Raw genomic sequence first — 27,862 nt, forward strand, 5'->3', positions numbered from 1 at the left:
AGGAACATGTTTTCGCCTTTTCATCTCTTTCACATTAGCAGGATAATGATTAAAGGAAAAGAAGCCTCTTTAGAATATTGAGATCCTGACAAAACATGTAAAATGGCCTGCAGAGGACAGTGACTGCAGTATGAGTGTTGACCACTGGGTGGCGGTAGTGTACTAACAATAACCCGTGCCAACTGCCAAGGCAGACCTGCCATCACAATGCAGGTGCAACACCCAGCCATCATGCTAATGAAATGAAAGCTTTCCTTTCCTGCTGCGTTTTAATCCCAAGGCAGCGACAGCTAGCAGATGGCTTTGGTTGTGAATTCACAGGGAAATTGGGCAAAGAATAACGGGGGAGGACATTTTGAATGATTCAGCGGAGGAATAATGTAATGGGAGTTGCTGAGCAGAGCATTCAAATAAGACTGCCTTATTATTATGACACTGTTCCAGGGTAATTGTTAATGGAGAGAGAGAGTGTGGGGAAGGGTGAACGAGAGAGAGAACGAAAGACAGAATGAGAGATAAAGAATGAGTGAGACGGAGACAAAGAGAGTGAAAGAAAGGGCTAGAGAGAGAGAGAGAGAGAGAGAGAGAGATCCCACCTTCCCCCTGTCAAAGTTCTGTACGATGGTAAGATGGAGGTACTCCTTCCTCTGCCACTCGCTCTGCATGGGGTAGTTGAGGAACTCTCTGAGGGGCCTATCGGACCACTCCAACAGCTCGTCATACAACAGAAGAGTGTAGGAGGCCTCTGTACAACACACAACACCACCACATAGTCATGGTTATGCCAAACCCTTGAGCCCACGGACAGCCACACTCACAGCCCACACACAACATTCACACACACTTCATACATGGCTTCATTTCCAGGCCATGTTTTGCAGTGTACCTGTGTAATTCTGTGCTTTCAGGTGCAGTTCGTACAGCTTGTGTATGTAGCGGATGTACATCTCCTCCTTGTTCAACTCAGTTTTGTAGAAATTCTAGAGACAGGCAACGAGGGGGAGACAGAGAGAGATTGAGAAAGAGAGAGAGAGAGAGACAGAGAGAGACAGAGAGAGAGAGAGAGAGAGAGAGAGAGAGAGAGAGAGAGCAAAGTGCAAGATCGTTTATCAGCCACTGAATAGTAATGAACTCTGTGCTATCGGTCCACATGAACAGGTGCTTTCAGGCTCAAGTGCTTCGGTCCGTTATATAAGATAAACCTGCAGGACTGAAAGACACCACGCACAAAATAAAATCCCCCAGGTTGGCATGGTAACAAAGACAACCCAGAACATAATGTATTGTATGAGGGGGCTGTGGAACGATTTGAGCCCTGATCTAAAAAGCACGATCATCATAGCAACTTTATCATCACTGGGAATGGAACAGAAACACAGCTTTGGTCCTGCTCACTTAACACAATAGTTCAAAGGGACAAAAGGCTAGCAACAAATAAATGGAGAGCAGTGATTGAATCTCTTCAAGGGCCACAGACGGTGAGAGACTGTAACTGACCAGCAGACTGACGGTGCAGCCAATCTTCTTCCCATCCACCTCCCCCAGCTTCATGCAGTCCCTGTAGTCCAGCAGTCTCTCCATCAGACGCGTGACGGTGGCGATGAGAGAGATGCCACTCTCCCTCCACGTCTCCCTCTCAATCTTCTTCAACAGACTGGAATAGCGATAGAGAGAAAGGGAGTGCGAGAGAGAGAGAGAGAGGAGAGAGAGAGAGAAATAGGCATAGAAGAAGAGAGCAAGAAAAAAGAGAGAAATCAGAGAAAAATACAGAAAGAGAGAGAAATAAACTCTTCGACCTGCTGTCAATCATGCTGTCCTGTATCCCAGCAGTAAAGACATCCCTAACAGAAGGACAACACACTGTGTGTAGAGTATTGGAGTGTCTTACCTAGGGTACGGACCAAACAGAGGGATTCTACTCCAGGAACGCAATGGCAAAACAAATGAATATTAATAGATTAATAAAATCAGCACACACTCACACAAGTTAGTTCAGGGTTAGTGATGTCAGTCAGGTAGATAAGGAAACGGAATGAAACAAAAATACTTGTGTACAGCTATAAAAGGCTAAAAAGTGTCTGTACCCCCATGTTATGGAAAACTTGACCGCTATATTGAAATAAGCTGTATCCAGACCACACATGTGAAAGACGGTGGTGGTGGAGGGAGAGCAATGTGATGGCACTAAGCTGCACAGTGTTCCGCACGTGCACTGATTGTGGACAAGGCAGTGACACATCATATGGACGTTGGACTGTACATACTGTAAACGAGTGTCGCCTAATGCTGCGCTCTAACCTAACGTTGAAACTTGTTTACAAACTAGTCACGGAGCTCATAAACTAGTTATAACGCTCATATAAAGCTCGTAAAGCGTATACATCTCAAAGCTGGTGGAACATTCATAAATGGCCCAATTGATGTCTGACAAAAAGTGGGACTATGATGCATGGGCTTGCAGTGAGATAGGGAGAGAATTGCACGAACACTGCACAGGCCAACAACAAAAAAAACACTCTCACACACACACACACACACACACTCTCACACACACACACACACACACACACACACACACACACACACACACACACACACACACACACACACACACACACACACACACACACACACACACACACACACACACACTACAGCACCAAGCATGCAAGGTGAAGGGACCAACCTGAGCACACGGACTAGGAGATCTCAGAGAGGAGGCGTGAAGGAGTATGGATATGAGGGGAGGTGCTTGTCTGGAGTACTCAAAACACTTCCCTTTTCCCACCCTTCCCTCCACGAGTCCTCGTACCTTACTCAATACAACACACAGACAAACTGATTCTGGTAACGACGTTTACAGTACGGCTGTATGCGCGTTCCCTCCGACTCACATGCTGTTGAAGAGCTCTCTGTACGTCTCGTCTCCTTTGCCTTCTGACATCAGACTGTCCAGTTTGTCGATCAGCTTGGCCTCCACCTGACGTGAGAACAGATCGTTTATGGAGTCAATCTATATCAATACACGGATGCCACCATTGGCCACAGTCGGTCTGGTCTTGGTGGAACTGCAATATCCGTGAAGTGCCACCAGGGGGTGCTAGTGCTGGTCCCAGTCAGTCCAGTACCAGAGCTATATGAGCTGCAAAATACGGACGGCTCGGTCCATTACCTGTTTGAAGTTTCCGCTCCTCCTCTGCTCCCAGTCCATCATGTCGTGGAAGATGGGGATCATGACGTTCCTCAGGTCAGGCTGGGGAACCAGGGTCACCTCCAGGAACGGACCTATCATCGCCGGGATGAAGTTCAACTTGTGCTCACCTGGAGAGAGAGAGTGAGAGAGAGACGGAGAGAGCAGGAGAGAAAGGGAGAGAGATCAACTACGTTCCTCTGAGAGACGGGCAAGAATCCAACGGCGGGATGCAGGAAGAGAACGAGAACGTGACTGCATCGTACCCAAGTTCTGCCACATGCTGAAGAGCTCACAACCCGTCATCACCCTCATGTCCCCGTACCTGTACAACGAGATGACACCAGACAGCGCCAGGTCAGAACAGCGCCACACCCAGGATGTGAAAAGTGAAGGAAGTTAGTGAGTGTGCATGTAGAGACAAGGCTTACTTCTCCAGTACCCTCTTCCTCTTGGACGGAGAGAAGGACTCCAGTTGAAGACAGGGCTGGTTGATGAAGATGACGGACAGATAGAAGTACGAGTCCCACACCTAGGGAAGACGCATTAAACCACATTATAGCAGGTCAATAACAGGTCACTACATGCTTTTTCAAGTTGTTTTTTAACAAAGAAAGATAAAAGTGGAAGTCAGCAGCTCTTGCCTTGTAGTCAAACTTCTCATTGAGGAAGTTCTTCCTCAGAGCATCAGAGAGGTACAGGACTGTTGTTATGATGACACTGAAGAAGAAAGAGAGAGTGCATAATAAGATTAGGTTGATCAACCAGACTATAAACAGGTGTCAGCTAATGATGACTAATGGAGGGACACCATTTTGAATCAAATGAAGGGGGAAAAGGGGTCTTACTTGTTGGTGACCAACCGCATGACAGTCCAATCTTTCGGGAACATCTCTGGCCGAATCAGAATGCGGAAAACGGTGAAAATCTGTAAGAGGAAGTCCTGAAAAAAAGAGCACACTACGTTTACTTTGTTTAACAGCAATTGCCATTCAGCACATCACATCAACTGTGAATCTAAAGTAATGTATTCAGAGAGGGAGTGCATTCATGATATCCATAGCGTGCATTTATGGTGTTCCTTCCTATTACTGTGAACTTAGTGACCCCATTTCTTCCTTTCAACATCCCTATCTCTCCATCCCACCTCTTCCTCAACCCCTGGCATGACCGTTCCACATGCCACACACACACACACACACACACACACACACACACACACACACACACACACACACACACACACACACACTCCTGCTACTGACTATGACACATAAGCTGAGTCATCAGTCAGATTCTGCTGAGTGGTGTGTGTGTGTGTGTGTGTGTGTGTGTGTGTGTGTGTGTGTGTGTGTGTGTGTGTGTGTGTGTGTGTGTGTGTGTGTGTGTGTGTGTGTGTGTGTGTGTGTGTGTGTGTGTGTGTCTGTGTGTCTGTGTGTGTGTGGACTTACCCTCAGGTCATCCTTGCTGGTGAAGGTCTGCAGGAGCTGCTGGTAATGTTTATCACTCATCTGTCTGAGGAGAGCCAGCAGGCATGCCACAAACTCCCCCTGTAGACAGAGACAGAGAGAGAGAGAGAAAGAGAGAAAGAGAGAGAGAAAGAGTGACATGGAGACAGAGAGAGAGAGAGACAGAGAGAGAGAGAGAGACAGAGAGAGAGGGAGAGAGAGAGAGAGAGAGAGAGAGAGACATGGAGACAGAGAGAGACAGAGAGAGAGAGACAGAGAGAGAGAAAGAGAGAAAGAGAGAAAGAGAGAGAAAGAGTGACATGGAGACAGAGAGAGAGACAGAGAGAGAGAGAGAGAGACAGAGAGAGAGAGACAGAGAGAGAGAGACACAGAGAGAGAGAGAACGAGAGAGAGAGACACACAGAGAAGAGAGAGATAAAGACATATTGAGAGACAGAGCGATAGAGAGAAAGAAGAGCAACAGCTTTTAAAATCTGAGACATTGGCCACATATACTAAATCTAACAGTGAGAGAGATGGAAGACCATGTATCTCCATGGAAGACCTGTAAATACTACAGTCCGAACAACCTGGGAGAGAAATTAAGTGGTCGTTTTCTACTTTTTTAGGTGGTTTGACATTTGGCAAAATGTCAAATGGAAATGTAAGAGAATGGTTTTCTCTAAACTCGGCTGTGGTTAAGAGCAGAACAGAAGCACGGCTCTTTTTGACCACAATTGCAGTTTCAATCATTGACCTAAAAACCTCATGCTATATTTAGAATGACTAGCAGTTAGATACACACACACACACATGCACCCACACACACACTAACCGTGATGTCCTGGAACTGCAGTCTCATATTGGTCCCGGCTGGTTGTGGCCTGTTAGTGATCTCAAGGATAGTCCTCATCAGGACAACCAGCAGACTGTCCACTATCAGATCCACCTCCTCAGAAACCACCGGCTCCTCGGGACACACACAAGTTCACATTAAGTTTCACTCAGGTACATATGGTACATAATCATGCCTGAAGTTTGCATGTGTACACACACATTACCCATACAGACAGCATGCAAACACAGGTGACACAAAAAGATAGACCATTAGCCAATACTAGCCAAACCAGTCTTAAACAAATTGGACACACATTAGAGAGATAAAGTGTATGTGTGTGTGTGTGTGTGTGTGTGTGTGTGTGTGTGTGTGTGTGTGTGTGTGTGTGTGTGTGTGTGTGTGTGTGTGTGTGTGTGTGTGTGTGTGTGTGTGTGTGTGTGTGTGTGTGTGTGTGTGTGTGTGTGTGTGCGTGTTCCACATTGCCAGCCTGCTCGTTGAGCCACAGCAACAGAGCAACAGCAGAGGGAAACTAAGACCAAGGCAGAGAGAGTCCATTCCCCCTCTCACCCTGACAGGAGAATAGAGCCCCATGTTGGACAGACAAAGTGATAATGAGAGAGAGTGTCAGGCTGGCACACTGGCTGCTCCTGCTGTCACTTCATCTTAGCCATGTTCACATCCCTGTCTGTCAGAGTTGTGTGTGTGTGTGTGTGTGTGCGTGCGATTAGTTGCTTCTCAGCCAAACAGGCCAGCACCATGTCAAGGTCACGATGAGACAAACACGCTCACAGGGACAAACTGCCACATCCACACTCTTTCATTGATGGATTCCAATTGGATTGGATTGTTGACTTGTTCTTGCGCCTATCGGTTTACTTCATTACTTGATCAATAAACCAGATTTATTGGAGTCTATTGTCAGTCTGGCTGGTTTTGCTAGTTTATTTGATCACGCCACGCAAACAAACAAAGCTTTATTGAGATCACAATACACGATAACATTTTTGAGCAATGCCTACAGTGCCTTGCAAATATTTTCATCCCCCTTGGCGTTTTTCCTACTTTGTTGCATTACAATCTGTCATTTAAATTGATTTTTATTTGGATTTCATGTAATGGACATACACAAAATAGTCCAAATTGGTGAAGTGAAATGAAAAAAAATTGTTAGAAAAAATTTCGAAAAAAATTCAACCGGAAAAGTGGTGCGTGCATATGTATTCACCCCCTTTGCTATGAAGCCCCTAAATAAGATCTGGTGCAACCAATTACCTTCAGAAGTCACATAATTAGTTAAATAAAGTCCACCTGTGTGCAATCTAAGTGTCACATGATCTGTCACATGATCTTAGTATGTATACATCTGTTCTGAAAGGCCCCCTGCAACACCACTAAGCAAGAGGCACCACCAAGCAAGCGGCACCATGAAGACCAAGGAGCTCACCAAACAGGTCAGGGACAAAGTTGTGGAGAAGTACAGATCAGGGTTAGGTTATGAAAAAATATCAGAAACTTTTAACATCCCACGGAGCACCATTAAATCCATTATTTAAAAAATGGAAAGAATATGGCACCACAACAAACCTGCCAAGAGAGGGCCGCCCACGAAAACTCACGGACCAGGCAAGCAGGGCATTAATCAGAAAGGCAACAAAGAGACCAAAGATAACCCTGAAGGAGCTACAAAGCTCCACAGCGGAGATTGGAGTATCTGTCCATAGGACCACTTTAAGCCGTACACTCCATAGAGCTGGGCTTTACGGAAGAGTGGCCAGAAAAAAAGCCATTGCTTAAAGAAAAAAATAAGCAAACACGTTTGGGGTTCGCCAAAAGGCATGAGGGAGACTCCCCAAACACATGGAAGAAGGTACTCTAGTCAGATGAGACTAAAATTTAGCTTTTTGGCCATCAAGGAAAACGTTATGTCTGGCGCAAACCCAACAACTCTCATCACCCCGAGAAACCATCCCCACAGTGAAGCATGGTGGTGGCAGCATCATGCTGTGGGGATGTTTTTCATCGGCAGGGACTGGGAAACTGGTCAGAATTGAAGGAATGATGGATGCCGCTAAATACAGGGAAATTCTTGAGGGGAACCTGTTTCAGTCTTCCAGAGATTTGAGACTGGGACAAAGGTTCACCTTCCAGCAGGACAATGATCCTAAGCGTACTGCTAAAGCAACAGTTGAGTGATTTAAGGGGAAATATTTCAATGTCTTGGAATGGCCTAGTCAAAGCCCAGACCTCAATCCAATTGAGAATCTTTGGTATGACTTAAAGACTGCTGTACACCAGCAGAACCCATCCAACTTGAAGGAGCTGGAACAGTTTTGCCTTGAAGAATGGGCAAAAATCCCAGTGGCTAGATGTGCCAAGCTTATAGAGACATACCCCAAGAGACTTGCAGCTGTAATTGCTACAAAAGGTGACTCTACACAGTATTGACTTTTGAATAGTGAATAGTTATGCATGCTCAAGTTTTCAGTTTTTTGTCTTGTTTGTTTCACAATAAAAAATATTTTGCATCTTGGTAGGCATGTTGTGTAAATCAAATGATACAACCCCCCCCCCAAAATCTATTTTAATTCCAGGTTATAAGGCAACTAAATAGGAAAAATGCCAAGGGGGTGAATACTTTCGCAAGCCACTGTATTAACTGTGAGGTAATCTCGATTAACCCAGAACCTCAAATCTTGCACAATTTGTAGTCTGTCCGTGATTAACTGTGAGGTGGCAGCCTAAAAGACTACACCACCCATGGTGCTCTGCTGTAGCTGTACTCACGGTGGTGACAGAGTCATCCTTCCTGATGAGAGAGAGCATGCTGGTGAGGATACGGGCACACATCACCAGGTCTCTCTGCTCCTGCATGTGGGCCTGCAACAGACGCAACACCACCGGGAGCAGGATACACCTCGACTCTGTAATACACACCAGTACACACCCTTGAACATGAAAATACACACACACACTCACAAAAATACTAGAAAGCATGTCCTGCTCAAACACCTGTTTTTCTATTTTTCTCCCTCTCTTGGGTGTGATTTTATCCCCCAGCCCGCCCTCTGAGCAAGCAGCTAATAAAATGTTACCACAGCTATTTGTGTGAGTATATAATTACCATTACCTACAATTAACTGGCAAGTGTGCCTGTGTAGGTATGTAATTACTAGCAAATGTGTATAATCATGTGTGTGTGATATGTGTGTTTGTGTGTGTGCCGACACAACCCCCAAATGTTTGCTTGTGAGTGTTGCGTAAGTTATTCAATGTTGTGTGTGTGCGGCCGCGCGTTCCTACCTGGGTTGGTGTACAGCTGGCTCTCCACGGTCTTGGCGATACAATGCAGCTTGACGGCTTCCAGAGGGCACTCAGCGTGAGCGGTGGCGGGCAGGCTGCCCAGCGTCTCCCTGACAAAGCCTGCCACCTCCCTCACCGTGAAGATCTTCAGCAGCTCCCCGTACACTTCAGGGAACGTCCGCAGGAACACCGCCTGGGAACACACAGACATAAACAGACACGGAATAAATATAGATATCTATTAGTATGTCGTACAGGCTTCTACTTAAAGTGGCTTACAGTTAACACATAAGCTACTGTGTACTGTACAGCATGTGCCTTATGAGAAAATGTTACTCAAATCATATACAGTCTTGGTCTAGGACCCCAACACACTTATCTAGCAGAGGCTTTTACCTAAAGTGATCTAGAGCTATAGTAACAAATAGGCTACTGTAAATTCAGTAAATGTGGCCCATGAGAAATCAAAGCAATTATAACCAATGCTTCAGCCGATACAGTCTAGGACCCGGCCTGTACAGAAACAGGCCCGGGTCCTAGACAGTCTAGGCCTGTACAGAAACAGGCCCGGGTCCTAGACAGTCTAGGCCTGTACAGAAACAGGCCCGGGTCCTAGACAGTCTAGGCCTGTACAGAAACAGGCCCGGGTCCTAGACAGTCTAGGCCTGTACAGAAACAGGCCCGGGTCCTAGACAGTCTAGGCCTGTACAGAAACACAATTCCACGACAGTATAATATAAGTTATTTCTTGATATCCCTTATATCTAACCTACAGTGCCTTCAGAAATGATTCATACCCCTTGACTTAATCCACATTGTGTTGTTTTATAGCCCCCCAGATAGCATATGAACATGTTGTACAATTTCAGGAAATTAGCTTTAACGGTCGACGTTGAGCACGAAAAACAGTCCAACTCCTCTTTCTCAATTTTCAAACATAAATGGGGTGTGCCTTTGGTGGTTCATCGATGTGTTATTCTGGTCATGAGCGCTGCAACCGACAGAGCTAGTTGTTAGCTAAGCTAGACACTGTAGCTAGCCAGTAACTCCTCCTGTATGTGTTGACCTCATTTCACAGGTTTTGTTTTTGGAACGGAAGCTGTAGAGATTGATAAGAAATGTTACTTCTGTAGCCAAATATCTTATTCATAATTCTATTTGTTTTTAAGAATTAAAATTACCAGGTATGATGGTGATTTGATAGGTTATACAGTTTAAAACCGTTACTTTTGCATTTTTGTCCAAAGTCTACCTTTAAATGTAACTGTCCAGTGTTTCCAGATTTCTATGAAACATGACCTACAATTAATTACAATATAAGTGAAATAGTTTTCCTTCCAGAAAAATGGTAGTTAAGTATGTTTAAAAAAAGCAGCTTTTGGAATGGTGTGGGCGTACCCCAACAACAGAATGATTAGGGCATATACCAGTCATTAAAAATATTCAAGCGAGTAGACCGCTGATTGGCCAGCTCATCCTCTATAAGGAAATAGCAAGCATTTTTTAAATGGTCTGTTTGAGATGGGGGTTTTGAAGTGTTTGGCTACAAATACGAGTATATAATGAGTCAACAACATTATTTAGGTATAAGTTAACAGAATATGGAAAATGACTTTAAAACTGCAACATTTTCTCTCAGCATCATAGCAAAATGTGTAGAGTAGCATGAGATGAGCTTTAAAAACATATGTGTTTTCTCTCTGCCCCATGGCAAATGTGTAGAATTGAAGATAATTAGATGTAAAACTACAAAATAAATCTCATCCTCATGGTAAAATGTGACGAATAGCATGAGATGAGCTACAAAATAGCATTTTTTTCCTCTCTGCCCCATGGCAAAATGTGTATAATTGAAGGAAATTAGCTTTAAAACTTCCTTCCACTTGTCCTTCCACTCATACTGTGTTTTCAAAATACCCCTTAAGAGAGGCATAATAAGTCATGTCAAATTGTGCATATATTGATTTTTATGTCACAAATATCCCTGTCTATCTACACCCCAATTTCAACCTTGACACATAGAGAGCTGCTCACAAACTAATGTACCGGGCTGGAAATGAAATGTATGTTCATCTCCAATCCCAATCCACTGGCCTTCATGGAGAGTTTGCCATGTGGGCACCATTCATTAATGCCTCCAACACACCTAATCCAGGTGGTGCCGTCAACAGCAGCACGGTGCAATACATGATGGGGGGGGGGGGGGGGGGGGCGCCAGATTAACATGGATTAGGAGTGGCCTGACCTGCATTCTCCTATAGCCATTGTTCTGTTCTGTTGTAGATCAAGATTACAATAGCTCAGCAATCAGCCATGTTTTTTTTACTGGATTGTGCCAAGACTGCACTCTGTTACTGTGCACTGTTGCTGTTCTGACAGAGAGCCTCTGTGCCTAGTTAAAATGATTTCCCGGCGGCACTGGAAGGGAGGAAAGGTGGAGCAGCATGATGACACCAGGGCGAAATAACAACACACACAAGGTGAAAATAACAGCACAGTGTGTGGTAAGGATCTCCAGCAGAGAGCGTGAGACAGAGTGAATGGTCACTCACGCAACAGGGTGAACAGACAGACTGACGGGCCAGGTCATTATCAGCTGGGTTCATTAGGGTGGGCTGCTGTGGGAGTTTACACAGCTAAGTGTGCAGCACACACAGACATAACACACACGTACACACACAGCCCAGTGGTTTATATCCTAGTGTGCAACCATGAATTAGACCCACACATTATCTGTAGAGGGCACAAGGGTGAGACAGGCTGGAGGCCAACAGAGAGCCACTGGGGAGAGATGATTATTAAAGAGAGCAGGGACACACACACACACACACACACACACACATAAATAATGTATTACTGTAGATTAGGATCAAGATTATTTGGGGGAAGGGGTCTCTGGGGTATAATAAGCACATCAGCAAACACACACACACATACACACGCACACGCACTCATACTACTGTGTGTGTCTGTACAAACAAAGACATCAGCTGAAGACAGAGGCACGCAGACACGTGAAGACACACACACTACACTGTGTGTAATTCAGATTATTTGTGGGTGTGTTTAGCAGCTTTGTTTGAGTCTTCCTGGAGAGCAGTTCAGCCTGGTTTCGTGCTGTGCAGCCCCCCAAGACAAAGCATGAAATATGAATTACCAAGTATCTCCAGGGCTTTATATCAGCATGAAATTCCATTAAAAGCATTTTCTAACAAATCAAACTGAATTAAGTGGGATTGCTTGAAATATAAACGGACGCGGACGCACACGCGCACACACACACACACACACACACACACACCTGTGTCTGCGTGACAGGGCTGGTGATCTTGTTCTCCTGGGACAGGAAGAAGCGGATGGACATGAAGAGCTCGTGGACGCAGCAGCGGAACTCCTCCTCGCTCTGACCCCCCGTGGCGAGGGCGAAGAGACGCCGGGACTGGATGATGTACTTAAAGATGTACTCAGTGGCCTGGGGGGGGGGGGACATAAAGTAACACCCAGTTACTCCCTGACAATATCACTCATCCACCATAACCTAGACAACACTGGTATTAAAGCATAATGGGGAAACATATTAGTGTCGTTGAATGTGGGTCCCTGCAATTATGTGTGCTACTAGGCCCATTAAAAGTAATGTGTTATGGACATGTTGAACACCCAAAGTGTAGTATTTCCACTTTTTGAAATTGCATGCAGCAACAGTATGAGAGAGAGGGTTCGAAAAGAGACTAATGAATGCTACTGAGAGATCCTCAACACACGCTGAAGAGGCAGCGTGCGCGTTCAGGTGCGCACACTCACCTTGAGCACCTGCTGAATGTGGTCTTGGTGCTCAGCGTCCACGATGCGATCCACGTACCACTTCAGTACTTTGATCAGGTCCCTGCGAAAAAGCACACGTCCAGCATCAACTACCGAACTCGTCCTTCCTCTGCGGATCACAACGCATTCCCACCAACAATACCAAGCATCCACCTACCTATTCCAGAGACGCAACAGACAAAGAGCGCCTTGGTGTGGCGTGAGGTAACGCAATGTTCTGTTTATTCGACGAACGACACAGAACACAAGGGGTTGGTTTGTAAAACGTCTGCGTGTGGCTGTGCAATGGTGTGATCGCAACACTTCAAATTCACACGGTGTACTGTATTAACATGAATGGCCAGGTTTGAGAAAGCACACACTTACAGATAATTGGGGGGGGAAAATCATAAGAGACATTATGAGTACAAGCAAAGGAAAAATGATGAGAGAGAGCAAATGGTCGTACGGTAATTTCCACAGAATGAGCATTTGTGTGGGAGATGTTTTCGCCGGATTTTCTGTGATTGGACTGTGATTGTATGTTGATTGGTTTTCCCTTGGGTACATAGTGTACTGAAGAGACAGCCACCATTTTGTTGGAAAGAATCAGCTAATAAAGTGTACAATGCTATTTCTGGGACTGAATAGACACACTACATGAGCAAAAGTATGTGACATCTGCTCGGCTTACATCTCATTCCAAAATCATGGGCATTAATATGGAGATGGTCCCCCCTTTGCTGCTATAACAGCCTTCCACTAGCTGTTGGAACACTGCTGCACCAATTTGCTTCCATTCAGCGACAAGAGCATTAGTGAGTGAGGTTGGGCACTGATGTTGGGCGATTAGGCCTGGCTCGCAGTCGCCGTTCCAATTCATCCCAAATGTGTTCGATGGGTTTGAGGTCAGGCCAGTCAAGTTCTTCTACACCGATCTCGACAAAACATTTCTGTATGGACCACGCTTTGTGCACGGGGGCATTGTCATGCTGAAACAGGAAAGGGCCTTCCCCAAACTGTTGCCACAAAGTTGGAAGCGCAGAATCGTCTATAATGTCATTGTATGTTGCAGAGCTAAGATTTCCCTTCATTGGAACTAAGGGGCCTAGCCCGAACCATGAAAAACAACCCCAGGCCATTATTCCTCCTCCACCAAACTTTACAGTTGTCACAATGCATTCGGGCAGGTAGCATTCTCCTGGCATCCGCCAAACCCAGATTTGTCTGTCGGACTGTGAGATGGTGAAGTGTGATTCATCACTCCAGAGAACGCGTTTCCACTGCTCCAGAATCCAATGGCGGTGAGCTTTACACCACTCCAGCTGACGCTTGGCATTGTGCATGGTGATCTTAGGCTTGTGTGCGACTGCTCATCCATGGAAACCCATTTCATGAAGCTCCCGACGAACAGTTGCTTCCAGAGGCAGTTTGGAACTCGGTAGTGAGTGTTGTAACCGAGGACAGACGATGTTTATGAGCTACACGCTTCACCACTCCCCGGTCCCGTTCTGTGAGCTTGTGTGGCCTACCACTTTGCGGCTGAGCCATTGTTGCTCCTAGACGTTTCCACTTCACAATAACAGCACTTACAGTTCACCGGGTCAGCTCTAGCAGGGCGGAAATTTGACAAACTGACTTGTTGGAAAGGTGGCATCCTATGACAGTGCCACATTGAAAGCCACTGAGCTCTTCAGTAAAGCCATTCTACTGCCAATGTTTGTCTATGGCGATTGCATGGCAGTGTGCTCAATTTTATACACCTGTCAGCAACAGGTGTGGCTGAAATAGCCGAATCCACTAATTTGAAGGGGTGTCCACATACTTTTGTATATATAATGTACATACAGTTTTATATTCTACTGAAATCGCTGAATAACTCAACTAAACCACCGTAGACTATGATTCCAGAGGAAGGCAACACTCTTTCTCTAAATTCATTTATTGAGTTTATTTTAGGTAAGCGAGAGGTGAGAGCTTTAGCTGTGAGCCTGGCAGGAGAGGGCTGTTAGTGAGAAATGGGTAGTGTGAGAGCTTAGCAGGTAGTGAGGGCAGAACAGTGTGAGCGTATCACATTGTGAGTTTGAGGCGACAGCACAGCGTATGAGGAACAGCGAGTGGATTCGCAGGGCCAAATCAACGTGAGATATTGAGGACACATGATCCTAATTTATAATTAGGAGGGCGCCACGGGTGACTCATTCACACCACTGAAGCACCTTTGCCGCCCGCCATTATTACCAGGTAGTAGACCGTAGGTATTACCATAGGACAACCATAAAACAACCATAATACACCCTAGGAGGAGAAAGAGACAAACACACCTGTAAGACAGGGCTCCAGCAAAATGACTCTCGATGTAGGTATCCATGACGGGTTTGAAATGCTGGAACTTGCTGTCCTGTAGCAGATTAATAATGTGGACCTGAAAGAGTAAAGGAAATCATTCAGTCACACACCGCTTTATGCTTTCCACAAAATGCAACGCTCTCTACTTAGCCAACAACAAACAACCTATTTATTCAACCTAACCTCCTATGTGACACAAACTGGCCAAGTTGTACAGATTCATCTCACATGATTGCCTCACATGATGAAGGAGAACAGAGCAGAGATGAGTCTATGTGTGTGTGTGTGTGTGTGCGTGCGTGCGTGATTGACTGAACCGAGTCAACTGCAAGCAGATCAATCCCTCAGCTCTGTATTAGAGCGATGCAGCATGACTGGACTGGGATTGATCAGCGAAGGCTGTGAAGCGTTACAGTATTAAGCACATCCATTGGCTCAAGCTTCCAGTGTGTGTTTCTCTGTGTCTACCATGCATCTTTTTCTCTCTCACCGCAGTATCCCACTATTAGGCACAGGCCTTCTACTCTAATGAGGCTTGGTCTACTTCCCAACACATGCGCACACACACACACACGCAATTAGTTCTGCTGTCATGACACCCAAATCCTGGCTCCAACCAGTAGTGTTTGGAATCAACCAATGATTAGCTGTCAGGGAGGGAGAAAACAATATGCTAGGAAATAGAAGACCACAGAAGCAGTAGCCACTTACCAGGCAGTCAAACACCTTCAGCCCATACCTCTGGGAACTCTCATCCAAGATCCCAAAGAGTGTATCTAGTGTGTCCTGTAAAAACTGGTGAGGGAGAGATAGAGTGATAGATATACATCAGAGTGAATATCTATGAGATCATGTGGATGACAAATCCTATGATACATCTAGGAGACATTCTTTGAGTGACATGATCCTGAACCAATCAGGGTGAAAATAGAGGGCCCAGGGAGGGGCGGTACCTTGACTATCTCAGAGCCATCGATCTCTTTCAGCTTTGACAGGCTGTCATTGATCCTCTCTGGATGGGCTCTCCACTTCAGCAGGTCTAACATGTCACCTACAGAGACACATGAAGAAAAACAACCACCTTTACATCATGGACAACCTCAGTTAGCTCATAGACATGTAGTGAGAGACTGTCTACTCTTGGTTCCGAGACCTAGACACACACACACACACACACACACACACAGAGAGAGAGAGAGAGAGAAACATACAGATGTAGGATCTTAATTTGAGCCAGTTTGCTACAGCAGGAAAATAATGTAAACAAAAATGTTTACACTCAAATACACCCCAAGTTTGCATTTCCTGCTTTGCAGAACAATTCTCAGCAACAAACGTGATCAAATTAAGACTCTGCACAGTAGCCTGGGTTTCTGCATAATGGCAACTTGCCGTTGTTTGTCAAACAATATCATGGCGAGGCAAAGAAGACGCGTTATTGAACGTCCATCACAATTTGGGAAATCCAGAACATTTCTGTCAAAGCAATATGAGGGCGTATGGTTAAAGCGCTATAATTTAATTACTGAAGTACCTTATGGAAAAAACAACGTCCTTCTATTCTATTTAAAGGATATAATAAGACAACACATTTACATTCAAACAATCCACGAATTCAAAATAATGATGACAGCTCATAATGTAGCGAGCTTTAAACAACAAAGCAATTTTCCCAGTGTTAAATTCCCCAGAATATATGAATAAAATATCGAGGTTAAAGAATAAAGGACTCCGTCTGTCTTCAACTGCACTTCTGAAGGTGTCTGCAATGTGCCAGTCTGTATGTGAGGAAGTACCTGTATTTCTGTATGTGAGGAAGAACCTGTATTTCTGTATGTGAGGAAGTACCTGTATTTCTGTATGTGAGGAAGTACCTGTATTTCTGGATGTGAGGAAGTACCTGTATTTCTGGATGTGAGGAAGTACCTGTATTTCTGGATGTGAGGAAGTACCTGTATTTCTGTATGTGAGGAAGTACCTGTATTTCTGTATGTGAGGAAGTACCTGTATTTCTGGATGTGAGGAAGTACCTGTATTTCTGGATGTGAGGAAGTACCTGTATTTCTGTATGTGAGGAAGTACCTGTATTTCTGGATGTGAGGAAGTACCTGTATTTCTGGATGTGAGGAAGTACCTGTATTTCTGGATGTGAAGAAGTACCTGTATTTCTGGATGTGAGGAAGTACGTGTATTTCTGGATGTGAGGAAGTACCTGTATTTCTGGATGTGAGGAAGTACCTGTATTTCTGGATGTGAAGAAGAACCTGTATTTCTGGATGTGAGGAAGTACCTGTATTTCTGGATGTGAGGAAGTACCTGTATTTCCCCAGACAATAAACTAGATATATTCCTTGCACAATGCCTCAAATCACTTTGTTCAGCTTACATTTCTGAATATTTACACTGAGTGGTAGACTGTTTGAGAATTCAGCAATACTAACAGTAATATTCAAGACAAGACAAGACAACGACTCCGGACGAGTCAGAAACAGACCGATTATCCACTATCCAGACTGAAGGATTACACTTTACACTAGTAAGTGATCTGTCGCTGGATAATAGATCCATAGAAAGTTGGAGCAGGCCTACCTGTGGTGTAGGAAAGGTGTCGGTCTACTGGTTTGGGTGTAAGTCTACCGTGCAGATGCAAGCTCTAATACTTTGACTTCCACCCTTACCATTCTGTGTGAGTTTAGTGGAGCAGAGGAAGGAGGTGATCCAAAAGGATTCCTTGGTGCCTTTCACAGCCTGGTTGTTGCCGGGCAGATTGGCTTTGGAGAAGGGCAGCTTGAGGTAACGGCTAGAGTCCTGGAGGTTAGCATTTTCCTCACACTGAAAGGAGCAGAGATACAGTACTGGGTTAGTGCCACTACAGGAGACTGGAGAAAAAGGCTACAGTATTATGGTATTTGGTTCGTTACTTAACTGCATTCTCAAACATTAAGGAGTTTGATACACTACAATATACTGTTTCCATACTGCTAGGAAAATGCAGTTTGGGGAATTTCATGTATTATTATCTTCATCATCATTCAAACTACAACAGTATCTTTGTTTCAATTAAACATTGGAAAGGGCTGGGGACCCTATAAAGTAAGCACTGCGCATTTTCCAAATCTCTAACTGTCAATTATTTTAGCCATGCTTTCTAATGTATCAGCACAGATTGGAAAGCATTTTGAAGCTAGTATTTAAATATGTTCTGAATAACAGTTCAGGTAGGTCCCACTCTGATGCTTACACGTGGTTAGTGCTGAATTCCTCTTCCCTATTTTGGAGATGAGGAACTAGGCCATGCCAATTTCTTCCAGCTTTTGTCCTGACTTTTGTCCTGAAGATTCTTAAGAGGCGTCAAATGCAATTCCCTTAAAACCCTACAGAGAAGGCTGTCTCAAAAGGTGAGACAAGAGTAAGCACTTCAAAGGCTACAAAAGCAGCTGTATTTATTGTGAATTATAGCACTTTACACACATTTCAAGGCAGCTAAAACTGTGCAAAACGGTCCACCTATAGACTATCCCTTTTTGTTTGCAGACAGGTTAGACTACAGACTGCATCTGAAGCCAGGCCAAGGTTTTTTTGTTTTTAATCTCTCTGTTTCTCCTGTGTGAGGGGGAATGACCTATTAGCAGTGGGAGTCTTCTTAATGAGGTGGTGAGCAGGACTAGGAAAGGGCAGCAGAGAGCAAAGCCCAGAACCACAAGGAGGGATAGGCTACTTGATTGCATAATGGTTCTCCCACTGTCTCGACTCCTCTGTGATCTCCCTGTCTGTCTGTCTGTCTGTCTGTCTGTCTGTCTGTCTGTCTGTCTGTCTGTCTGTCTGTCTGTCTGTCTAACTAAGATGAAAATGATCAATGCCGACCGTGCTCAGGTCCGTGCTCAGGTCTGTTCAACGCTGGTCCGACCAATCTGATTCCACGCTTCAAGATTGCTTCGATCACGTGGACTGGGATATGTTTCCCGGATAGCATCGGACAATAACATTGATATATACGCTGATTCGGTGAGCGAGTTTATTAGCAAGTGCATCGGTGATGTGGTACCCACGGTGACTATTAAATCCCATAGTACCCTCCAAACTCATCATTAAGCTCGAGACCCTGGGTTTCGACCCCGCCATGTGCAACTGGGTCCTGAACTTTCTGACGAGCCGCCGCCAGATCCTCAACACTGGGGCCCCACAAGGGTGTGTTCTCAGCCCTCTCCTGTACTCCTTGTTCACCCATGACTGTGTGGCCATGCATGCCTCCAACTCAATCATCAAGTTTGCAGACGACACTACAGTGGTAGGCTTGATTACCAACAACGACGAGACGGCCTACAGGGAGGAGGTGAGGGCCCACGGAGTGTGGTGTCAGGAAAATAACCTCACACTCAATGTCAACAAAACAAAGGAGATGATTGTGGACTTCAGGAAACAGCAGAGGGAGCAGCCCCCTATCCACATCGACGGGACAGTAGTGGAGAAGGTGGAAAGTTTTAAGTTCCTTGGCGTACACATCACGGACAAACTGAAATGGTCCACCCACACAGACAGCGTGGTGAAGAAGGTGCAACAGTGCCTCTTCAACCTCAGGAGGCTGAAGAAATTTGGCTTGTCACCAAAAACACTCACAAACTTTTACAGATGCACAACCGAGAGCATCCTGTCGGGCTGTATCACCGCCTGGTATGGCAACTGCTCCGCCCACAACCGTAAGGCTCTCCAGAGGGTAGTGAAGTCTGCACAACGCATCACCAGGGGCAAACTACCTGCCCTCCAGGACACCCTGCACCACCCGATGTCACAGGAAGGCCAAAAAGATCATCAAGGACAACAACCACCCGAGCCACTGCCTGTTCACCCCGCTATCATCCAGAAGGCGAGGTCAGTACAGGTGCATCAAAGGTAGGACCGAGAGACTGAAAAACAGCTTCTTCCTCAAGGCCATCAGACTGTTAAACAGCCATCACTAACATTGAGTGGCTTCTGCCAACATACAGACTCAATCTCTAGCCACTATTATAATTAACATTTGGATGTTATAAATGTATCACTAGTCACTTAAACAATGCCACTTTATATAATGTTTACATACCCTACATTACTCATCTCATATGTATATACTGTACTCTATACCATCTACTACATCTTGCCTATGCCGCACGGCCATCGCTCATCCATATATATATATGTACATATTTTTATTCATTCCTTTACACTTGTGTGTATAAGGTAGTTGTTGTGAAATTGTTAGATTACTTGTTAGATATTACTGCACGGTCGGAACTAGAAGCACAAGCATTTCGCTACACTCGAATTAACATCTGCTCACCATGTGTATGTGACCAATAAAATTTGATTTGATTTTGATTTGATTTGAGTGGATTCTCGGCCCTCACTAGCATGAAAACGAAATACAGGCACAGACTGTGTATGGAAAATGATTTAAGACTCTCTCAACTACAACCCAACATTGCAGAGTTATGCACATCCTTTCAAGCACACCCTTCTCATTAACCTGTGGTGAGTTATTCACAATTTTCAATGAACAAATAAGGTTTTATATGTAAGATGGTTAAATAAAGAGCAAACTTATTGATTATTATTATATTATTATTTGTGCCCTGGTCCTATAAGAGCTCTTTGTCACTTCCCACGAGCCGGGTTGTGACAAAGAGCTCTTATAGGACCAGGGCACAAATAATAATATAATAATAATCAATAATTTTGCTCTTTATTTAATAAATACTCATTCTTATGTTTAATAAATATATCATATAGTGTGTGTGTGGCAGGCTTACAATGATGGCAAAAAACAACATTTGAGCGTGCGATGACCCTAACCTAGAGGGGGTACGCAGCTGGAGGTTGAATAATTGAAGGGGTACGGGACTATAAAAAGTTTGGGAACCACTGGTCTAGACAACCTATAACCTGTCTGTCTCTCTACAGTACCTTGGATTATACTGTCTCTCTTTCAGGCCAAAACCTCTTTACACCTGCCTGTGTCTCATTCTATCCACAACCTGTGCACAACCTCTCTTACCATGCCTTTCTTTTTATAACACTAACAGACCACCTACAGTGCTCTGTACCCATTCCTGTTGCTCTCTTAACCCACAGCCTCAGTGCTAACTAGTCTCGCAGAACAGCTCCTTGCTAGCCTGCAGCGAACTATTGTGTGCTCTGTCATCTCTGTCTCTGCAGCTTATGCTCCTTAGCCCTGTCGATCTCAACCTAAAATTACCCAGAGCTACACCCCAAAACAGGCAACAGGCCCCATAACGCAGAGCTGTGTTTAATTGGCTATGCCTGAGGGTTGGTTTAAATGCTGTTTGCTTTGGACAGGCCATGGGTTAAGTGGAGAGCTTACTGGGGTAGTAATGAAAACAAGCTGGGATGGCAAGCGCCTGTTTATGACAGAGTATAAGCTGGAAAAGTAAGACATGAGACATGGGCAGAGCTGTGTGTGTGTGTGTGTGTGTGTGTGTGTGTGTGTGTGTGTGTGTGTGTGTGTGTGTGTGTGTGTGTGTGTGTGTGTGTGTGTGTGTGTGTGTGTGTGTGTGTGTGTGCGTGCGTGCGTGCGTGCGTGCGTGCGTGCGTGTGTGCGCGCGTGTGTATTTGGGCATGTGTAAGGACAGAAAACACCCACAGCCACAGCCATAGACTGCCACACACACACACACACACACACACACACACACACACACACACACACACACACACACACACACACACACACACACACACACACACACACACACACACACACACACACACACACACAGCTCTGCCCATGTCTCATGGTTAGTGGACATTACATAAACAGATATTACTCATCATCCTGCTAGCCTACTCATTGCTGAAGCATCTGACTCACCTAGCCACCTAGCCGCTCCGGAGCCAAGCAGCCACAATCAATCACGGTAATGGGACTGCGTTATTACAGCGCTTTCTTTCTCTCAAGGTCTCAAAGAGCTTTACATGAAACAGTACGGATTGACTCATCTGCCACTAATGTGAAATGCCTACCTAAGTGACGACTATCATGGTGGACAGGTGAGAAATTATTGTTTGTGTGCGTGTGAGTGCGTGCGCGTGTGCGTGCGTGCGTGTATGTGTGTGTACCGTAGGACTCCAGTACCTTATGAATGATGAGCTCGTGGGTGCCGTCCGGCAGTGTCCGTCCGTCCTCCTGCATCAGATGAACGAAGGAGTAGCCAAACAGCTTCTTCTCCCCTTTGTCTTTGGCTGTGGAACACCGCACACATCCAACGTCACTATCCTGGAAACACACTATCCCTGCTACTCTACGATCAGACAGCTACGCTATCGAGTGCAAGACGTACGCATCACATGTGGCTGGTGGCACCTTAATTGGGGAGGAGACCACATCCTCCCCTCAGCAGTCTCCTGTGTTATGCATCCATCCAACCTGAAAGCTCTATCGCTATGTGTAGAGCGTTGGAGGACGATGGAAAAGGGTGCCTTTATTAAGGTAGCGGGTTTAAAAACAACACCTACGAGTGTCAGAGCAGGGAGTGGACATCACATGAGAATTGTTCCTCAGTGTTGTGGGAGACGGTGACATACTGAGACTCGCTCAACTACAGGCCTGGAGGGTTATGAGGAGATTCTGAGACACAGACCCTTTTTGCAATTTTAAGCTGCAGCGCAAGAATGTCTGTTGCCAAGCCCCCGAACTCTCTCTCGGCAACAACAACGGCCCAAAGGCTAGCAAAAGGCGAATAGCTGAGTCACACTGTACTGTACAGTGGCACCGTCCCTGCATACTTCATAAGCTTACAATATCATGACTGTCCGACGCTAATGTCAATTGAAAAGTTGACGTACATATTATGTCAATTGAAATCACATCGTGGTGCCTCTGCTGCAACTCTCTTCAATCTAAATACGCCCACAGATCTCTTTAAATCTCTCCCCTGACCTCTGACCCAACTGTGACGTCTGACCTTACGGCTTCTGCCCCACACAGTGTTGCTAATTTAGCGCTATATTTTATCGGGTTTTCAGACCCCTCCACACAGGCAGAGAAGCACAGGTGGGAGAGGGGGCGCAAACACTACATCAGGGACTGTAGCTGTGCCGCTGCAAGGTAAATTGGTGCTGTGACATCGTCGCGGCAACGGCAAAACATCATCTAGCATCTTCTAGCGACAAATCAAGGAGCAAATAGCGGTTCTCACTGAAAAATAGTTGGCAACACTGGCCCCACAGTCTCAACAGATGTTACCATAGAAACAAAGTAGAACCTCGAAAATGGCAATCACCGGAGCCGCCACCAAATGTAAGATATTAGCATTAGACGTGTGTGTGAGATACGGTAGGTGGCGGCGGTGTGGGTAAAGTTGTTGTGTGTTGTAATGTTTTTTGGGACTTGTGCTTCAGTTGCGTATGTCATCTGTTCTCTTGGCAGGCTAGCCTCGATAGTGGGCTGAAAGAGCACCTAGTAAACAGCAAACACACCACAACCATAATACCACTGGCTGTGCTGCCCAAATGAAAAGTTCCTTTAGAGAGATAGAGTCCCCTCTGGCTACATTCCCAATGTCAGTAGTAATAACCCAATATCAACTGTATAGGCCTCCAACCTCGACAGAGCCACAGAGCACATCAACACTTAGTGTGAGAGAGTCTGCTATCCCCAAATCACACATAAGAGGAGTCATGACTGGCTTGTTATTAGTCTCATAATACAGAACATGTATATAGTAATATTGGAGTCCGCACACACACGCACACACGCATCGCTCTTACCCCCCCCACACACACACACACACAATACATTATCCCAGAGTAGTGGTGGAGTTGTGTCTTACTGGAGCAGTGTCTGAACTCAAAGCGGACGTGCGCGCCCCTGAACATGTCCACAGGGATGGGTAGTTTGATCTGCTCAGCCCAGCGGGGACTGTTGTTGTGGTAGAGCACAAAGGAGTGGTACTCATCCCCACCAGGCTCCCCTGAACCAGCCGCTACATAACTCTGGAGGAGAGAGAGGAGAGAGGTAGATAGGAAGGGTGGTAAAGAGGGGGGAGGGAGGGAGGGAGGGAGGGAGGGAGGGAGGGAGGGAGGGTAGATAAGAGAGGGCAGAGGAGAGAGGAGAGAGTGGGGAGAGAGCGGCGTTAATAGGTAGTGGAGATGAAAGCAAGAGATGGAGAGAGGAGGAGGGAGATTGCAGGACACACACACTGTTTACTGGACCTGTGACGCACAGCAAACTCAGTCTCTCGCTCTGGCTGAGTGAGTGACAGGGTTGCATGCAGAGGTGAGCTCTAGCAGCAGCAGAATCAAATCTATTTTCTGCATACGGCTGCAGCATCCTGTCTGATCAGGAAACCACAGTGTTTTACAGAGAAAACTAGTACCCTACCAATGACCAACACCATGTGTCAAAACCCATCCTCATCTCACATCTAGCTGAGGCAGATAGATAAATCATACAACCAGTGCACACCAGATGTACCCATATAGGCCTTCAACATTAGACAACGTTTGCCTCGTTCAGTCTGATTGAACCAGGTCACAACAATGCAACTACGAGAATTGAAAGCGCAACCATGCCTGTAATATGAAAAACCATAAGGAATGGATGATCTTACCTTCATGACCTGGCCTTCGATGTCCAGCACATAGACCGTGATCTCCACGTTCCTGGCAACGCTCTTCCCTCCTTTCTCAAACTCTCCTTTCTCCAGCGTCACGTAAAGGTCATTCCTCATCTCTCCTGCAGGAGGGCGAACAGAGTGGGTCAAACAACAAGAAGGAAAGAACACTCTGTGTATCGGTGAACCTAACCGATGTTCCGTTCTTTTTATCGGTGGAAATAACAGGCATACTCATCTCCTCTTTGACTGATTATATTTGAATGTATAAAAACATGAGTCATTTGCTTCGTTCTATAGCTAGAGGATTCCTGATATTTCCAGGAGTGAGAAGTATACTTTTTTTTTGTCTTTGTCTGTTGTGTTCTTGTACTGTTTTTATGCTAGCTAGGGCCATCTACTTTAAGTGGGGCCCGTCTTCCCAGTGGTCTACTTGGTGTGTGAACTGCTGACTGCTCATCATTTGCAGATAGTTGTTGACACATCAACCAGGATCAAGGGGCAGAGCAATGGCAGGGCAATTTGTCACTTGTTTTGGCAATCAGTGGCTGTATTGGAGGGGGAGTGGTTTCACCTCTCCTAGCCAATCAGCAATTAGTACAGGGAGGTGTATTCTCCACCTCTGCTAGACAATTAGCAAGTATTGTTAATTCTTCAGTCTCCCCTGGCTTCTTAGCAGCGGCTTACCATCGCCGAGTTGTTCGAGGAAGGCTCCACACCACTCTCTCACTTGAGTATCTTACCTAGTTGTTTACCTGACGAATCAACTTGGTACTCTTTTGTAGCTTTGTCAACTATGTGTGCGTTTTCTATACCTGTTCGGGACCTCTCCCTGTAGACTTTACAGACGCTCCCCACCCCTCAATGAGATTGACATCCAGATGAGCTCATTTCCTGATGATGGCTCACCGCTCTTCGTACTTGGCAACTTCAACCTCCCAACGTCTGCCATCGATTCATTTCTTTCCCATCCTTGCCTCTTTTCACCTCACCCTTTCTCAATCCCCTCCAACTCACAAGGCAGGCAATATGCTTGACCTCATCTTTACTAGAGGCTGTTTGCGTACTAATCTCACTGCAACCCCTCTACAGGTCTCTGATCACTACTTTGCTTCCTTTTCCGTATCCATTTCCTCTAACCCTAACCGCTCAGCCCCTACCCAGATGCTCATGCTCTGTCACAATCGTCGCTCGCTCTCTCACTTCTCTCTCCTCTCGTCTTCTATCCTATGTTCTCTCTCCCATCTGCTAAATCCCTCTCCCTCCTGTCTCCTGATTATGCCTCTTCGACCCTAATCTCCTCCCTTTCTGCATCCCATGACTCGCACTGTCCCCTTTCCTCCAGGCCGTGTCGGCCCTCCCCTCCTTCTCTGTGGCTGAGTGACTCATTGCGAGCTTACAGAACAGGGCTGTGGGCAGCTGAGCCAAAAATGAGGAAAACTAAACTTCCGGAGGACCTATCATCCTTTCACTCCTATCTACCTTCTCTTCCTATGTATTCCTCTGTACGTGGCTAAAGCCACTTTAAAATGTCAAGATTCTGCCTCTAACTCTAGGAAACTCCTTTCTACCTTCTCCTCTCTCCTTAATCAGCAGGTAGCCTAGTGGTTAGAGCGTTGAGCCAGTAACCGAAAGGTTGCTAGATCAAATCCCTGAGCTGACAAGGTAAAAATCTGTCATTCTGCCCCGGAACAAGGCAGTTAACCCACTGTTCCTAGGCTGTCATTGTAAATAAGAATTTGTTCTTAACTGACTTGCCTAGTTAAATAAAATAATAATCCTCCTCCCTCTCTGCAGACTAAAGGTTGACTAGATCCCCTACTCATTCACTCAGCCTATAAAGTCTGCCTGTCTCACTCACACAACTACCATATGCCTTGAACTCTTTCTCTCCAGATGATATCCTGCGACTAGTGAGGTCTGGCCACCCGACAACCAGCCCACTCAACCCCTCCTCCCTTCTCCAAAACAACTCTTGAAACATTCTTCCATTCCTCACTTCCCTCATCAACTTATCCCTGACCACTGGCTGCGTCCCCTCTGACATCAAAATGGCCCGAGTTGCTCCCCTCAAACACTCAACTCATCTGACGTCAAAAACTATAGACCTGTAACCCTTTTTATGTTTTCTTTCCAAAACACTTGAGCGTGCCGTCTCTGATCAACTTTCTAGTTCTCGCTCAAAACTATCTTCTTGATCCTAACCAGTCATGCTTCAAGACGGGTCACTCAGCCGAGACTGCTCTTCTCTGTGTCACGGAGGCTCTCCACACTGCCAAAGCTGACTCTCTCTCATCCTCCTAGATCTATCCACTGCCTTTGACACCGTGAGATCCTCCTCTCCACCCTCTGAGGGCTGGGCGCTTCAGGCACTGCACACTCTTGGATTGCATCCTACCTGGCAGGCCGCTCCTACCAGGTGACGTGTAGAGGATCTGTGTCTGCATTCTGTACTCTCACTACTGGTGGACCCCAGGGCTCGGCCCTCTTTTCTCTATACACCAAGTCACTCGGCTCCGTCATATCAAGCTCAACCTCAACAAGACGGAGCTGCTCTTCCTCCCGGGGAAGGCCTGCCCGCTCAAAGACCTCTCTATCACGGTTGACAACTCCAGAGCGTCGTCCTCCCAGCGTGCAAAGAACCTTGGCGTGACTCTGGACAACACCTTGTCATTCTCTGCAGACATCAAAGCAGTACACTCCGGTCTGCCACCTCAGGTCTCTTGGACCTCCCACCCCACGGGATGGCAGCTCCCCCTCAGCCCAGACCCTGCCCATCTTCCGAATACATCTGAGACCATACCTCTTCAAACAGTATCTTAAATAATCCTCCTCGTCACTCAGGGATTAAGTACATGGATGTTAGTATAATTGCACGTCAGCCCAACCTGCAATTTTTTTTCCTGCTGTTCAGTGGTCATTTACATTTATGATATACACATACATGTTAGAGTTAAATAAGTTAAGGAGAAAAGTCTGTTTATCAGCAAAGAGAAGGCATCGACACATCACACTGTCAGCAAGGCTAGGGTGACCTCTTCACCCCAGTGACAGACATGGAAGTGACAGGGTTGGCACAGGGCACATCAACATCCCAAAGGCTGGCAAAAGGCGTATAGCGGCACCCTCACTGCATACTTCATATAGCTGACAATAACATGTAAAATATTACAAATAAATCAATGTGCTTGGTTTTCACTTGCGCCTGCACTTTCAGGTGTGTGTGGGGCTCTGGAAGTAGAATGGATGTATGGTCACAGTACGGCTAAGCGACTATGGCATTCAAGACGGCAGGTGCTTCCTGCAGTATGACTCAGACGGGTGA

The 27,862-nt window shown here is 45.8% G+C and overlaps 1 protein-coding gene across 1 annotated transcript in view; it reads right to left on the bottom strand.

Annotated features, from left to right (window-relative positions):
- Positions 1–27,862, bottom strand: part of LOC120049073 (dedicator of cytokinesis protein 4-like) — a 110,049-nt gene that overhangs the window by 34,858 nt on the left and 47,329 nt on the right. Inside the window, exons 14-36 of the mRNA XM_038995322.1 lie at positions 24,535–24,659; positions 23,755–23,917; positions 22,059–22,165; positions 17,608–17,761; positions 15,883–15,980; positions 15,641–15,724; positions 14,905–15,005; positions 12,581–12,662; positions 12,078–12,248; positions 8,777–8,969; positions 8,270–8,397; positions 5,474–5,608; positions 4,642–4,740; positions 4,039–4,133; positions 3,835–3,910; positions 3,622–3,722; positions 3,457–3,515; positions 3,173–3,321; positions 2,895–2,980; positions 1,889–1,915; positions 1,498–1,654; positions 887–980; positions 597–745 (exon numbers count right to left, since the gene is read on the bottom strand). Coding sequence (XP_038851250.1) covers positions 597–745; positions 887–980; positions 1,498–1,654; positions 1,889–1,915; positions 2,895–2,980; positions 3,173–3,321; positions 3,457–3,515; positions 3,622–3,722; positions 3,835–3,910; positions 4,039–4,133; positions 4,642–4,740; positions 5,474–5,608; positions 8,270–8,397; positions 8,777–8,969; positions 12,078–12,248; positions 12,581–12,662; positions 14,905–15,005; positions 15,641–15,724; positions 15,883–15,980; positions 17,608–17,761; positions 22,059–22,165; positions 23,755–23,917; positions 24,535–24,659 — 2,633 coding nt within the window. The remainder of the gene's footprint in view (positions 1–596; positions 746–886; positions 981–1,497; positions 1,655–1,888; positions 1,916–2,894; positions 2,981–3,172; positions 3,322–3,456; positions 3,516–3,621; positions 3,723–3,834; positions 3,911–4,038; positions 4,134–4,641; positions 4,741–5,473; positions 5,609–8,269; positions 8,398–8,776; positions 8,970–12,077; positions 12,249–12,580; positions 12,663–14,904; positions 15,006–15,640; positions 15,725–15,882; positions 15,981–17,607; positions 17,762–22,058; positions 22,166–23,754; positions 23,918–24,534; positions 24,660–27,862) is intronic.

Source organism: Salvelinus namaycush, chromosome 6 (genome assembly GCF_016432855.1).
Source record: "Salvelinus namaycush isolate Seneca chromosome 6, SaNama_1.0, whole genome shotgun sequence".
NCBI lineage: Eukaryota > Metazoa > Chordata > Actinopteri > Salmoniformes > Salmonidae > Salvelinus > Salvelinus namaycush.